This window comes from Ammodytes marinus (assembly GCF_949987685.1).
Source record: "Ammodytes marinus genome assembly, chromosome: 17".
NCBI lineage: Eukaryota > Metazoa > Chordata > Actinopteri > Uranoscopiformes > Ammodytidae > Ammodytes > Ammodytes marinus.
Genome location: NC_137221.1, coordinates 22,906,408 through 22,922,848, shown reverse-complemented (window position 1 = coordinate 22,922,848; position 16,441 = coordinate 22,906,408). Strand labels below are relative to the sequence as shown.

At 38.7% G+C, this 16,441-nt stretch overlaps 1 protein-coding gene across 1 annotated transcript in view; it reads right to left on the bottom strand.

Moving 5' to 3' along the window:
- trappc9 (trafficking protein particle complex subunit 9) overlaps positions 1-16,441 on the bottom strand; it is a 228,972-nt gene that overhangs the window by 70,120 nt on the left and 142,411 nt on the right. The window contains exons 20-21 of the mRNA XM_080045758.1: positions 6,091-6,244; positions 1,026-1,116 (exon numbers count right to left, since the gene is read on the bottom strand). Coding sequence (XP_079901884.1) covers positions 1,026-1,116; positions 6,091-6,244 — 245 coding nt within the window. The remainder of the gene's footprint in view (positions 1-1,025; positions 1,117-6,090; positions 6,245-16,441) is intronic.

Genomic DNA, 16,441 nt, shown 5'->3' with positions numbered 1-16,441 from the left:
TGCCAACATTTCTAAGTCAACTATTTTCCTTTTCTCCTCCTTTATTTCTGTCTTGAAAGATTCTTAAATTTCAATGTCTTGATCCGCTGTGGCTTCACTTTAGCAGATTGCTTTCTCTTTGTGAAAGGCAGGACAGGCCCAGCTGACTAATCAAAATGCTGGCAGTGCCCAAAAAAGAGAGAGCGGGAATCTCAGAGAACAAACAACCACAGTAAATCAAAAGTGATTTCGAAAAAGGATGATCACAGATGGTGCGACCAAAAGAGGGCTCCTACACATTCTGTGTGTCCCCCAGCAATTCACACAGTCCCCAAGCTGCTGCTGTCTGCAAACTCTCCAAAATAGCCCCCTAAGCCCATTATGAATGCAAATATAAAACATGGCTTGAGACCAGTTTCTGAGAGGTTTGTGCACAAAAGGACAGGTAAACGCTATGGTTATGGAACCACTGAAACACTTTGATTGGCAGACAAACATAATGGGAGGTCTAATTGAAAAAAAAAAAAAAAAAAAAAAGCATCCACAACATGATTGAAATGTTTTTTTCAATTAATGTGCTACATATTGTTAAGAGAAAATAGGACATGTTGCACATTTTGATTCAAGGTGGGTTAAGCGATTCTGAAGAATGTTGGTGGACAAAATCACTTTCTGTCAAATCAGTGACAATCTCACAATCTGCTTCCTGTCCATACTGTGAGTACTCTGAAAACACAATCGGTGTTCATACAAAGCCTAGGCTCTACAAACCGAATGTTAACAAAGGGGGGCCCACCGTAGCATGTAAACATAGCCATTTACAGAGCCCAGGCTTTTGTCAACAAACATTCTCCAGAATTGCCTATCCAACCGTTAAATTAGAATTCCCTATTTACCAAACTTGTAAAAGTGCACATGTGGTTTCGCAAACTTTCGATCATGTGACTGTGACGTGAGTGTGTGATCGCAAGCCATAATCTCACACACATATGCAGACACACGCAGGCACACACACCACACACACACAAACACATTAAGGGACTCACCCCACTGCAGAGGAGCGAGCTGTAGGTGCTCAAGGACCAGCTGGTTGAGGACTCCCTCCACGCTGGCCTCTCCACAACGACGCATGGAAGGGTGAGGACAGTTAAGAACAACAACAGCATGGAGGAGACACTCGGTGCATTTCAACTATCAAATCGACATGAGAACACCCTTCTGCACACGCGTGCATATCGTCACTGCCTGGCCGAAACCTTGTATCTTCATTTTCTTTTTTACATTTTTATATTTGTCATCATAAATCAGTGCTATTGGTCACAGTTCACGTCTGTGTGTTGGTATACATACAGTTGTAACCAATGAAAAGTATTAAAAAAGAGCTTGTGAATTGGCGACGCAAGGCACATTTGTTTTTCTTAAATACAGTGGATTTTTTTTTAAATCAGAAAAATTACCGTTTCAGACATACAAGAATTCAACCCGACAACGACGATATGCAATAGTTACTTGCAACACAAGAAGTTGGATAAAAAACATATCATAAACTATATATACTGCCAATATAAAACAAACATGAGGGAGAGGAATGGAACAGGTCAACATCAGAGGCAGAACAATAGATGATGTAATATTCACAATAAGTAGTAAATGTTATGTGTATATGCACAGCTGTATCTCAAAAAGTTCATATATCACGGTAAAAATGTTAAGCAATATAATAGAAATATCCTTAATGGATAACTAGCTTTGCAGCAGATACTATAACGGAGTGACATGCTGTCCCTTTTTTGGCAGTGTGACAATTATATAAAGAAGATGCTGATGCTGTATTGAAACCAGAGATATTATCAAGTTATGTATCACGGCTGTGGATACTAGTATAAGTAATAGTAGATGAGCAATATGGCAGGAGACATCAATAGGGAATAAAAATAAACATTTAAAAAAATAGTCTGACACCAAACATAACATTGGGCGGCAGTGGCAAAGTGGGTAGGGAGGTCGCCTCTGGTGTGCAGGGTCGGAGGTTCGATCCCCCGTCTCCCCGCCACATGTCGAAGTGTCCCTGGGCAAGACACTGAACCCCGAATTGCTCCTGATAGTTAGCTTAGTTAGCTTAGCACCCTAGTGCTAAGCCTACCCTGTGTGGTAGCTGCTGCTATCGGTGTATGAATGTGTGTGTGACTGGGTGAATGTGTACAAAAACAATGTAAAGCGCTTTGGGTCTGTGAAAAACGGAGATATAGCGCTATACAAGTCCATTTACCATAACAGTGATTTTCCAATTTTACATCTGCACAATATGCAAAGTGGGGGAACTAAGGCGCCCTTACAAATGAACTGCTTCATGTTATTTGTGTAATGCACTCATTTGGATGTCAAAAGGGGGGCACGTTTATGTGACCCGAATGTAATGATAGCATTACACTGATGGCCTGGGTGGGCCTATCAGCCACGATGAATGCTGCCGCATCAAAACAAATATGGCCGTCAGAGAGCAAATTACACAGATAATATTTGATGATAAGCCGCTGATCATTTACACAGCTGACATTTGGGGAGAATGGGTGAGACGAGCGGCGCCCAGAGCAACCAAACCTGTGTATTAACCTCTGGGTGAGAGAACAGTATGAATGCAGAGGGAGAGGGAGAGTGAGAGAGTGAGTGGGATAGACAGAAACATAGACAGAGAGATAGAGAAATAGAGAGAGAGAGAGCATCTAAACACAAAACATGCCACGTTGAATAGTGATACTAATGTTCCCTGTAGGAGTTTTTTTTTTATCTCAAAGTCTGACTCATAATGTCCGAACAATGGCTAACAGTTGCATGGTTGTGACTTTAAAACACTTGAAGCATGAACATTATTTATTAATATATAAATATTATTAATATTTATTATATATTATTTGTAATTCATGGCTCTAGTGGACCTGTTGTGTAACCTAGCAGCTACTGCGAGCCTTCATCAGTGTTACAGTAGAGTATAGCCTGATCAGTAGTCGGAGCATGTGACTTTCTCCTGCGATCCTCAGCAGACTCTCCAACGAGATCGCTTTGAAATGGACATGTTATATAATATGGGAAGGTTCATTATATCTGCTGACCCCAATGCACAAAGAGGAGCTTTGTATATTCTCTATACATAGCTCTGTTCAAAGGTTATTTTTTTTTAATACACATATTTCATATGTGTGTCTTAATGTCTCTTGCATCCAAAATTATAAGCTGCACACTAATAGCATTGCGTGCAGATTTTTAATAGGATAAATATACATGGCCAGCAAATAAAAGGAAAAAACAATATACATGTACATGTTTTAATAAGGTGTTGGAACACGCTTGCTTTCGGAACAGATTTAAAGCTATAGTGCTTTTTCTTATAAATGAATGGAAGTTACATTCAGCCTATCAGCTCCACAAAACTATGTCTGTATTGCTCAGTATATGGCAGTGTTTACAAACTGGTGTTGCCCCCCGACACTGGCACATGAGCTCAGTAAAATCCCAAGAAGCGGCCACAAAATGTTTCAGTTGTTGATTCTGCTACTACGAAAAATCCTGGACGTACAACAGAAGGTATACAATCCATGCACAATCACCAGAGGATTACCTCATATGCAGCAGATGCACTGACACTGTTGTTATAATTAATCAGAATTCTTCATGGGGGCAACAGAAGTTACACACTATAGCTTTACAGCTCCTTGGCATTGATTCTCAAAGTCTCTGGAACTCTACTGGAGGGATGAACACTATTCTTCCAAGATATATTCCCTCATTGGTTGTTTTAATGATGGTGGAGACGAGAGCTGTCTAACACAGAGGTTGAAAATCTCCCTGAGGTTTTGAATTGAGTTGATAGCTAGTGCTTGCAAAGGCCACAGCATATGATTCGAATAATTGTAATACTCATCAAAGCATTCATTGACCCATTGTGCCCTATGGATTGTCATCCACTCCCATCAGGATAAGAAATGTGTCATCATAGGATAAAGCTGATCACTCACAACTTTGTATAGATTTGAAGTGACTCTTACAAGTGGACCTAAACCATGCCCCCAAAGCATATCAGGGCCATCATAGCGGTCAAGGATTTTGGCCTGTACTATTCTCTTGGTGTACGCAACACATGCACTTGCCATCTTTTCGAGAATATAGGTGAAGGATTAACAAAAAAATGCCAGAAATATATCACCATATGTCTAATACATCTAGAATATATGGAACTTTCACCTTTTGAATTAAATTAGATTAAAAAAAAGCTTTTCCATGATATTCTAATAATATGAGTTTCATCTGTATTTCCTAAATGTTACTTTTTTCATTGTTCCACTAGCACAGAGAAATCACAGTGGCTGTTTCACCATGTAATGAGCAGGTATACTAGTCTGATTATGATGATGATGTAACTACTAGAATCTGTTTAAATGCTGTTCAGCTTCAAAGGAAAGACAAATTACTATCATGACACATAAAACAGGCAGTTTTAGTGTGCCATCAATGCTGCGGGAATTAGACTTTCATACGCTGTCATTTTCTTTTTTCATTCTTGCCTACACACTGCCAAATGACTTGCGGATCAAACAACACACATAATGATGGTAAGTGTTTTCACCTTCATAAAACGGAAAAAATATAATGGCAACGTCAGCAGTGCAGAGACTGGATTCATCGTCAACCTTGCTCAGCAGCGATCTGACAGGCAGCTCTTAAATCTTTAAATATATGCACCGGCAACTGAAGAGTTAGGATTTTATACAATGTACTATATGCATGATGACTAGTTTGAACGGGAACATGTTATTAAGGTTGTTATGTGTAGTACTTTTATTTAACAAAGCAGTGTGCCTGGATTCAGACAATCTTTTAAGCATGAGCATAAAGCATTAAGCATTTTTATTTTTTTTAAAGATATTTTTTGGGCATTGTTATGCTTTATTGACTGTTCAGAGAGACAGAGGTGAAATGGGGCAGAGAGGGGAGTGACATGCAGAGAACGACCATGGGCGGGAATCGAACCCGGGTCTGCTGCTGGGCCCGGCCTGGGGGGGGCGGGGGGGGACGCCCTACCAACTGAGCTAAGGGCGCCCCATGAATACTATACTTTAGATCAACACAGCACTGCCAGTGTAGTCATCTTGACATGTAAAGTATTAACTACCTTTGCTGTTATCAAGTTGTCTTATTTTGCACCCCACAACACAACATTATATTGTGTTGTGAGGTCCCATACAGTGTTTATATGCTGATATAAAAGTATAAAGTATCAGGCATGTCACATGTACATTCCAAACGAGGTTGATGCTTTTTCATCTGACAGTTTAGTAATTAGCCTAATATTCATAGTTCTTGTGAATGTGGAAAGGAAAAAAGGAAATAATGTGCATCATAAGGAACAGGGCAATTTAGTTCCTGATTTCTGTCCTCCGTTGAGTTCCACAATTCCCTTCTAGGGACCACTTGGGACAGGATTTGTCATTTAGAAAAAAGTGAGTGTCATGATTGAAGAGGATTTTAACACACGTTATTTATGACAGCTTACATTGTCTGTTAATTGCCCCAAAGAGCACAAATAATATTACCTATCTGATTCCTGATTTAAAAAGAGCAAATGTGTTTGTGGTGTACATGTACATAACTGACAAGAAGACAACCGTATCATAAAAGGAAAAGACAGAAATTGTGGTCTCTGAGGGCAACATGCTGACAATGATGGTGTCAAAGATTACCTTGGACCGACCACCAAAGGCTTGACCGCAAACTAGTACCTACGGGGAGAATTATATCACCATCGATATATGTATTGCTTTGGGTTCGTGGCACAATTACACACCCACCCATAAACAAACTAACAGATCACTTCCCCGTGTCAGAGCGGCAAGTACTCGGACATATGCTTTCCCATCTGCCAGTGCAGGAGAACAGGACGTCCAGATGTAGCATCCAGATGTCCTTTATCACTGATTCAAGCATTCAACATATGCAAGGCTAAATCTGTAATATATACTGTAACTGGTTCAGGACATACCAAGGACACTTGTGAATTTAAACCATCTCTATCTACTGGGTTTCACTCTACCATACATGTAGCCAATGGAAGGATATGATGGACCAACAGATGTCCAGCTTGCTGTTGATTTGGCAGCCCTGGGCGTGTTGCCGCTCCTCTTCTAGCTGTTTGGGGTTGGTGAAGCGAGCTGTTTCCTGGTCCGGCTGAGGCAGACTCTCAAAGTCAAACTTGTCAACCTGGATGGCCATCCTGCAACAGAAGACGAGAGTGGCAGTTGACAATGTATGAGGATTTATGCTTATATAAGTTCCACAGTACCATTTTTAAAGACTGAATGATTGCCAGTTACTTTTGGAACTTCACCTGACTCAGATGTATGGAGTTTGAGTTGTTGATAACTGATCATTTTAGCTTTGGTTAAAGTTAAAAAAAACTTAGTATTAACTAACTATTACTTTCTCTGTAAATAAATTCCCATAGCTAAAGGCAGCATCTTAACATCGTTTGTTCTCTACGAGCTTAAGTCAAAACACCAAATATATTCAATACACAATATATAAAAACAGAAACAAAGCATTCATCCAGTACTAGGGAACTGAAATTTTATATTGCCTTTTGGAATACATGAAAAGCATGGAGAACCGTGAAACACTAAGGGTGCGTTCACCTTTCACCTGCCTTGTTAAGTTCAGTTGAGTCAAACCTTTAGTTTGTACCAAAAGCCACAATATGAATCTGGGTGATGGTGGTAAGGTGCAGCTGCACTGGAATTGTTTGCCTTAAGTGATAAATGCACACATTTCAATAAACATGTGTGCAAGATCAACCCATGTAGTTGTTCCTCCATTGTGAAATTAGAAAGTGGCATGTTGTTTACTTTCAAGAGTTTTCCCACTTCAGTCTAATTGAGACCAGTGTCCTCTGGTTTTACAGTTTGGTCTGCTTATGAATGCTGCCAAGTTGAACACAAGTCAAACTCAAAGTAATAGGAGCATTGTTCCAAATTGGTACCATGTTTGGACCAGAACAAACAAACTATAAGTGTACTGTAACACAATGTTTCATTAACATTATTCCAGGTTCAGCCATTCTCATAGATGAACACTGCAAATAGGTGTGATAAAATCAAATCAATCTTCAGCAGTATTTAATCTAACAGAGGAAGGTTAAATAAAGTTGGTAGTGCAACAAAACAAACAAGCATCAATTGCTACGTCCATTTTGAACTGTTTGGCTCTCCATTACATCAAGGATCAGTATTGTCAAAATAAATGCTGTGTTGGTCAAAGACAAACAATTGCATGTCATGCATAGATTTTTCTTTACCCCCATGGACACATTCACTGATTGATTTTGTTGCTAAATGTTACAATTTTAAATGCTGGTGTGGCCAGACTTACAAAAGAGTGAAATAAGTGTGTGCACTCGATCTCTAGATCTCACAGCAACATGCCAGCAAACATCGCTGGAAACAAAGTTGATCAATTTATACTAAACATATTATATTATTTACCAAATTTAGAAACAGAGAACTGTTTTAAAACTCCATAAAATATCGAAGTCAAATACGTTCAAATGTATCTTCCAATACCCTGCATGCAAGAGGATTGAACAATTGATACCAACATAATGTCTAGGTGAGCTATACATTGTAGATCTGACTTAAGGCATTGCAATAGAGCACACTGGTCTATCCGCATCTTTATCTTCAGGATATTTCTTTTGAAACCATTGCTTACATTTGTGCCTGATGACAACCAATGTGGGCTGCTTTTGTTGTTTGGCAACTAATACATTATTTATCTAGTCTGAACAAACACCCTCAGGTCCAAGCAACCCCCATCTATAATCTGTGTGGGTTATTTATTAACAAGGGCCAGGGTGTTCGCTGCCCAAGGTTACAACAAGTGTCGCATCCAGGATTCTTGGTGTACCAATCGAAGCTCAGACCACACCTGTACTAAAACAAATCAACCCCTACATAATAACTACTCATACAGAATCCAAGCCCTCCCTTCAAAACTGAAAACACCAATTGAATGTGTTATTTATTTGACTATTTATTTGAAAATGTATGTAGAGCCCAGAGCTGGAACTTTGGAGTTCAGAACAAAGACAGTGGGTACAGGTATCCTAAGGGGAAAGAGGAGATGAGAGAAGAGCAATATGAGATGAGGTGGAAAGCCTCCAAAGTCTACTGCATCAAGCAGTGTTTGATGCAACCAACAACCTCACAACCACTCTGACTCGGTAGAATACCAAACACCGTACAATACCAGCAAACATTAAAGCAGTGCTAATATATATTTATCCACTTGAAAGCAACAAAATACAATGTACAGTAGTCAAAACATTGAAGTATGATTATGGTATTAGCAAACACTTACCTATTTACACATCCAAGAGATATGGACCTACATCTGTATGTATGTTGAAATCTGTATTGAGGTGAGTCAACTATTCACAGCTAGCTTGTGGTCTCCACCAAATTCAGAGGTAACATCCGTCTCTTTAGCTGGCAGATGTTTGACCAGCTTAAAGAGGTAGGAACAAACTAACTAACTAATGATGTCTGTCTGCAGTCAAATGTTCCACAATAAGCACATAATGGGTTGTTACTGCAACATTTCTAATCAAAAGAGAGACAACCAGAACAGTGAAAAACTGCACTGAAATACCAAAACTATTTACTGATACACACAAACACAAGCGTTTAGAAGGTTGCTATAGCATTTTTTCCGTAACATTATTTCTTCGACAGGACTGGGTTGTTAGTAGCCTGGCTCCGCCCGCCTACCTCAATTTTCATTTCACTTCAGAGTTCCGACCTGTCTGTGTTCCAGTGCATCTGCTCGGGAAAGTATGGACGCCGACAACCTTTCTCATCCAAATAACTAAACGTTAGGCTCTAGCAAGTTACCGTTGCCAGGTACCGGTAGATCCATAGACTACAATATTTATTTATTTATCTATCTATTTATTTATCTATTTATTTATCTATTTATTTATCTATTTATTTATCTATTTATTTATTTATTTATTTATTTATTTATTTATTTATTTATCTATTTATTTATCTATGTATGTATGTATGTATGTATGTATGTATGTATGTATGTATGTATGTATGTATGTATGTATGTATGTATGTATGTATGTATGTATGTATGTATGTATGTATGTATGTATGTATGTATGTATGTATGTATGTATTTATTTATTTATTTATTAATTATTCTTTCGGACAATTCCACACAATACACAATTTTCTCTTGCAAATATTCATACATAATACTTTGTGTTGTCCGAAGGGAGACGGAAGAAGCCAAAGGCTTATCAGGTCCCGCCCCCATTTTCATCAAATTCGGATTCAGATACACAGTTACTGTTACAGAAAATAAAAATAAAACAAACAAAAAACATTATATGTAGTGAAGTCGGAAATATCCGAGTTCCCAGTACAACTGGAACGCACCGTCAGAAGCCGGCTCATGACATACGTCACGACCAAACATTATGCGATAGGTTGACTGATCCAGAGTGGCACTGGGCAGATCCAATAATTTTAAACTTCAACAGACACCCGCCTCCAAGTGAGTGAACGGTTGACAATAGAGCAGTTCCAGACCTTCTGTAAAAATGAAATGAAGTACGATGGTCTGGTTGGACCAGGCTATGTTGTTAGCCCTGTGCCCAACCCACCATCTGGAGGACCAGTGGAGGGAAAGTTTGTGGCGCATTCTACGACTGTATGGGATCCCAGAATACATCATCCTCATCATAAAGGGTGTTTACACCAACTTCACATGCTTCAACCACACCTTTGGAACCAAGACTAGCAAGGTGTACCTAATAAAGTGGCCAGTGAGTGAATATCTGCTTATGTGAGTGTTGTCATTTTCCTTCCTGCGTTATTGTACCCAAATGAATAAATTATTCTGCAAATTATTGTAGTTAAAGCTATAGTTCAATCCATATTCAAGATAATCCAATGCCCTTTGAAATCGTTTTCTTACAAAGTAGCATGTAGAAGTTCCATTTATCTGAAAGCTCGAAAAACACCAAAATTATATTGCACAGTGAAGCATGGGCACAGTAAAGCAGTACTTCACAAACAGGCTTTAAACTGGTGTCATAATGAGTGATGGGCTTGACTTTAGTGTTTCACTGGGAGACAAAGATTGTCAGAGTGTTCTTCACAAAGAGAACAGAGCAACACGTCTAACCTTTATGTGCCCTCAGCACTCCAAACGTTCTCTACTTACAGAAAAAAAACTGAATTTGACTCAGAGGTGGCCACGTAACTGTAAATGACCTGGACACCCATCTCTTCAAGAAGCTACTTGCAATAAGAGGTTTGTATAAAGACATAGTCTCAGTCAGAGTGTCAGTCCATGTTTTTAAGCTTTGATAAATCACAGCATTGACAGGTGCCAAACTGACCAATTATTCCAAATTGCCAAATTATTTCTTAGTTAACATATTCAGGGGCAGTGGCCATGTGCTTCACAATTAGCATTCTGTTCGACAGGCAAAACAAATTGGATCCATGTATTGACGGGTTGGTTCATCCCTGGATTCCAGGGGCCACAACAGCTCCCTTAAGAGCCACTTTCAGATGACAGGAGGATTGGCAGCGTGCAGTCATACTGACTGAACTGACCAGTACGTTGTTATGTTTCCTCTTAAAGCTATAATTGGGCAATCAAAACATTAATCAAACACATGTACAGGGATTGTATAAGAACTGTTCTAGCAGATCAGAAATCAGCCTATAACTAGCAATACCGCATGGCGGTTATATGCCTCTGGCAGGCATACAATTGCTGAACGGTGAAAGTACAATTTGCTATGCTGTGAAGGTAAAACCCATAAGAAGCTACACTATGGTTCAAGGTCACTGTGACGTCACAATATGTAAGGCCTCAGTAACCTTTGACCTCCAAAATATAATCAGTTCACCCTCGAATACAAGTGTAAGTTTGTGCTGAATTTGACAAAATCCCCCAACATATTTTTATACTACTGTCCTCATAAGATTAGAGGTCACAGTGACCTTGACCCTGACAACTAGGGATGGGAATCGAGACCCGAGTCAACCAATTCCCTGGAATCGTTAACATGCCTGCTTAACGATTCCGCTTATTGGTTCCGCTCGTTGCAAATGCGTCATGATTTGACACTCATGCTGCGTTGTTTTGGTTCAGAACGCAGCAAACATGGCGTTGAGACAGAATCTCTCTAAATGTTGGTTGTTTTTCACTTGAAAAGACGACAATGCGGCCACTTGAAACAATTGTAAAGTTTCCATTTCGTCAAATGACACGCGCACAAGCACGAGCGCAAACGAGCAGACGGCGATCATGGCGGGCCGGTTAAATGTTTAAATGTCCGCTGCCTGTCTAGTCCAGGGGTTTTCAAAGTGTGAGAGAGTGAGCCCCCCATCAGAGAACAAATTTCAGCGGAGCCCCCCCCCCCAACAAAAAAAGTTCTAAATCCCTGTGTGTTTTGAAAGATTTTTTAATTATTTTACAAATGTAAACATATTTTTTAAAACATTCTAAACATTTTTGTACTTTTTTGAACACGTTTTTTAATACATTTTAACATCCTTATCTAAGTATGTTTTTTTTTTTTTTTTTTAAATACATTTGAACATCTTAATCCAGTGTTTTAATCCTGCTTCCTTTAAGCATGGACTGAGTGTGCAAATGTCAATGTCATTCACACACCCAGTGTTTTTTCGCTAGTGCCTCCTATGTCCTGCTGGGGGAAATAGTAGCCAGCAGAGAACCAGACGGGAGATTTTTTTTCACCTTTTTAAAGTGAAATGCATGAATCTGGTGCACTTTGAGAGGAAAATTAAGAGGCTTAATGAGACATTTTGTGTGAACAAGTAATTTGGAGACACTGGGTCGGACGAATTAGAAGCTATTGAAGAAAGACACATGGATTTTCCGTAAAAATATGAATTTAAAAGAAAAAAATGTATGCAGGGTCCTCTGGGTTGGGCTTGGTGCATACATGATATTTTTTCTGCAAACAAATGGTTACTTTGCCAAAGTTGATAGTTGGTCTTATATTTACAGAAGACTTCTTTGTATTTTTTTATGTCAGTTGAATTTTGTTTCAAGTTGAATGCAAATGAGCACAGTTAATACCCCAAAAGGCACAAGCTCTTCCTTGACTGTTTTCAGTCTGTGTTTTTAGGGAACATAAAGGCATTTGGGCTTAAAAAGGCAAACCTTTTTTTTGTCCGGACCAATTAATGTGAAAATTGAAAATGTCCTAATCCTAAAGTACTCTTGATAATCTTTGCACACACTAGACACACTTCTGATCAGATATTTAAGCAGGTTAATACAACACATTTGAACTTATTTTCTCACACAAGGATAAGGAATCGGATCGATAAGCAGAATCGTAATCAGAATCGTTAAATTCTTATCAATTCCCATCCCTACTGACAACCAAAATGTAATCAGTTTATCCTCAAGTCAAATTGTATAATATTTGCCAAAAATCCGCTGGCATTCTTGCGATATTGTTCTCATGTAGTATGAGATCACAGTGACCTCGACCGTTGACATCTAATAATGTATCAATTCAGTGGAAATGTGTGCAGAGTTTCAAGAAAATCCCTCAAGTGTTCACAAGATATCACGTTCACAAGAATGGTCCTTTTAGATGTACAGACATACAGACATTCAGATGTACAACCGGAATGCATAAAGCTTTTACCGGCGCGGAGACATACAAAAGGGTAGTCTGAATGCAACATCTCTCTGTACCTTAGATGTCTGCTTGGTCATAATGGTTAGTTGCTTTTCACAGAATCAAGTGCATTACTGTCATTACAGGTGATCTGCTGCCTAACGTGTCGGAAATGCTGTATTGCAAATAATAAATAAAAGTACACTATAGGCCAAAGCATCTCTTTATGAGTCCAGAGACACACATACATCAAAGTGAGGTGGAGGAGAAAAGCCAATGCAATTATCATTTCACAGCCTTTACAACAAAGCAGGACACAAATTAAATAACAATTAAGACTTCAAAACAAAAGACGGTAGCAAAGCTCCTGCAACACAATCAAAGATATACACCTTTGAAGATTAGTGGCAGTGTGGCACTACGCCTATGTCACTGACTGAAGTCCTATCTTCAGATGGGTGCTGCTTTTCATTCAGTCATCTTCAAAAGCGCACATTATGCACTCTGTCTAAAAATACCATAGTTAGTTACAATACAAATGGACCTTCAATGGTAAGACCCTGTCTGGAAAGGCTTACGACGGGTTTTCTTTGGGCAAGTAATAAAAATGAACCACATGGCCATATTTAAATTGGCGCTTCAAATGAAGACCAACATGGAGAAGAATATCTGTGCAAGGAATAAAGCCAAACATTTACACTATAGCAGTGAAAATAATGTTTCATTTTTTCTGTATATGTGACTTACTGTGACATGCTAAATTTGCGGCATGTAGAATTTTCTCAGTCATAACATCCTTTATTTAGCAGTATTTGATTGTGTTAGTTGCTTAATCCATTTTGAGACTTCTAAAGACCTACATTTAATCTAAAAAGGAAGTAGAGTATTCACTAATAAAGCGGACCGACAAAGGGTAGGATACAGCAGTATCTCTACAGTGCTAATATAAGACTAGTTTGGATTTTTTCTTCAAACATATCTCACATCGATTTAAAATATCCATACTAAATGGTACAACATTTCACAGTAACAGTGTTGTGACTTAAGGAATTAATGTTATCAAACTGTGGTTTAAAACTTTGTAGCAAGGTTATCAAAGGTTTAAAACAAAAATTATAAAATTGTGCCTAAATATTTTAGTGACCGGCTACGTTCTGTCAAAGGTCAGCTCTGGTAAAACGGATTGTTATTTCTCATGTGCACATTCACAAATCTGGCACTTTGCATTCTGCCCAGATTAACGTTGCCACTACAATGGATTCCTTTAGGTTTGTGATCCCATAGGAATTAATTAAATATGATAATGCATTTGTTCCATGTTAAATCCTGGTATGACAAGGCCTTAACTGCAACATGTGAAAGTATAATATGCAGTCTCTACTTGATAGCAAAATAACAGCACAAACGACTTGAAAGAAGGTCTGACACTTTCTTCAACAATGAAACTGTATTTAAAAACAGCGAACATACAACCCCAATTCCGAAAATTTGGGACATTATGTAAAATGTGAATAAAACAGAATGTGATAATTTCCTAATTCTTTTCGACATGTATTCAATAAATAACAACACACATCATGTTTTTTTTGTAAATATACACAAATGATTACAACACGGTTCAAAAAAGTTGAGACAGGGGCATTAAAAGATTGGGAAAGTTCTGGAATGTTAAAAAAAAATACCTGTTTGAAATCACTTAAAAATATTAAATATAAATATAAAAGGGCATCCTGTAAAGTTTAAGTCTTCACAAGTAATAATGGGGTGAGGCTCACCACTTTGGGAAAAACTACAGAGGAAAAACAACATTCCTGCAAAGAATTTAAGGATTACACCATCTACAATCCATAATATAATTTATGTTCAAATGTTTAATTTCTTTCATTTAAATGTTGTATTTCTATCCATGTTTTAAATGTGTTTCTTTTTTGTATGTGTATTCCATATTTGATGTATTTTAATTTTGACACTGTGAAGCACCTTGAATGGCCCTGTGTCTGAAATGTGCTATATAAATAAAATTGCCTTGTCTTAAATATTTAAAGAATCCGGGGAAATCTCTGCACGTAAGGGGCAAGGTCCAAAATGTAAATGTAATACGGTGACCTCAGGTGGCACTGCCCTAAAAAATGACATGATTTTGGAACAGTGTGCTGTGGTTTTATAAGTGGTCTTACAAGTCTACATTTCAAAAATGTTTGTAAATCATGGACGTTTTGTCCTTCGGGCTCCAGAGGAAAAGGGCCATCCAGATTGTTACCAATAGAAAGGTGAAGAGCCAGTGTCTGTGATGATATGGGGGTGGGTCAGTGCCCATGGTATGGGTAACTTGAACATCTATGAAGGCACCATTAATGCTGAAAAGTACATACAGGTTTTGGAGTAAAAAGATGCCATACAGACAACGTCTATTTCAGGGAACGTCCCTTCGGCAAGACAACACCGAGCCACATTCTGCACGTCTTAATACAGCTTGGCATCGTTGGAACAGTGTGGTGGAGTGTGGGTACTAGACTGGCCTGTGTGCAGTGCATACCTGTCTCCCATTGAAAAATGTGGTGCGTTATGAAGCACAACATATCACAATGGAGACCCCGGAATGTTAAGCATTTCAAGTTGTATTTCAAGCATTTCAAGTTGTATTTCAAGCAAGAATGGGAAATAATTTTGCTTTCAAAATGTCAACAATTAATGTCCTCAGTTCCCAAACGCTTACTAAGTGTTGTTAAAAGAAAGGGGGATGTAACTCAGTGGTTAACATGCCCCTGTCCCAACTTTTTTTAAACGTGTTGCAATTTTTTACATTTTACATTTGTGTATATTTACAAAAACTGTCAAGTTGATCAGTTTAACCAATACATATGATGTATTTGTACTGTAATTTATTGAATACATCGAAACGTCGAAAAGGACTGGTAAATTATCACATTCTGTTTTATTCAAAATGTCCATATAACGTATTGGTATACATTTAAAGCAATATACGGTTAAAGTAAGTCCATTAAAGACTTCGTCTAAACAAAGAACCACATCACCACCTAAAATAGCTTTTTACTAAGGTAGGAGAACATTAAGAGGCCAAGCTCTCCAACCACCGCTCACAATCACCGTCTTTTCCCATTGATTTGATTGTGGATTCTATCAAGGATTAGGGGCCATATCTAGATACTAATCTAGCTATTACAATGCTTTTAATAACAACCTGTGTGCTGAGTTGGAGCCACCGTGGACCATCTATATGCTTAATTCTCACTCCATTTGCACCGCCCAGCCTCCAGATAGCCTCTCGCTGATAACAGCCTGCTTGGCGGCCTTCATTTCCCTGACTGAAAAAAGGGCAGCATGGGCAGGTGGCAGACTGAAAGGATGGAAGGACCAATTTCACCCACATTTCTATTATTGCTGTGAATCTGCAGGCACATAAATAATCCCACATGCATGATTTATGCATAGATGAAGGCTAGCTCTGAAGAAAATAAGCAATGGTAGTTCTTCTCAGCATGTGGCAGCGAAACCGAGGTCTATTTTCTTTTCAGCACGTGGCAGTTGACGGAGCTCTGTGCTGGGTAGGTATGCATTTTTGTCAGGTCCAGGGAAGGATTTTTTTTGTTTTGTATCCATTTGGTATTTTGATGACTCACAATTAGCTTGACTCTTAAGTGAGAGATTCTGCATCGCAGAGGTGTGGAATAGAGGTCAGAGCAAGATGTGAGAACATAGCATAAGGCACGG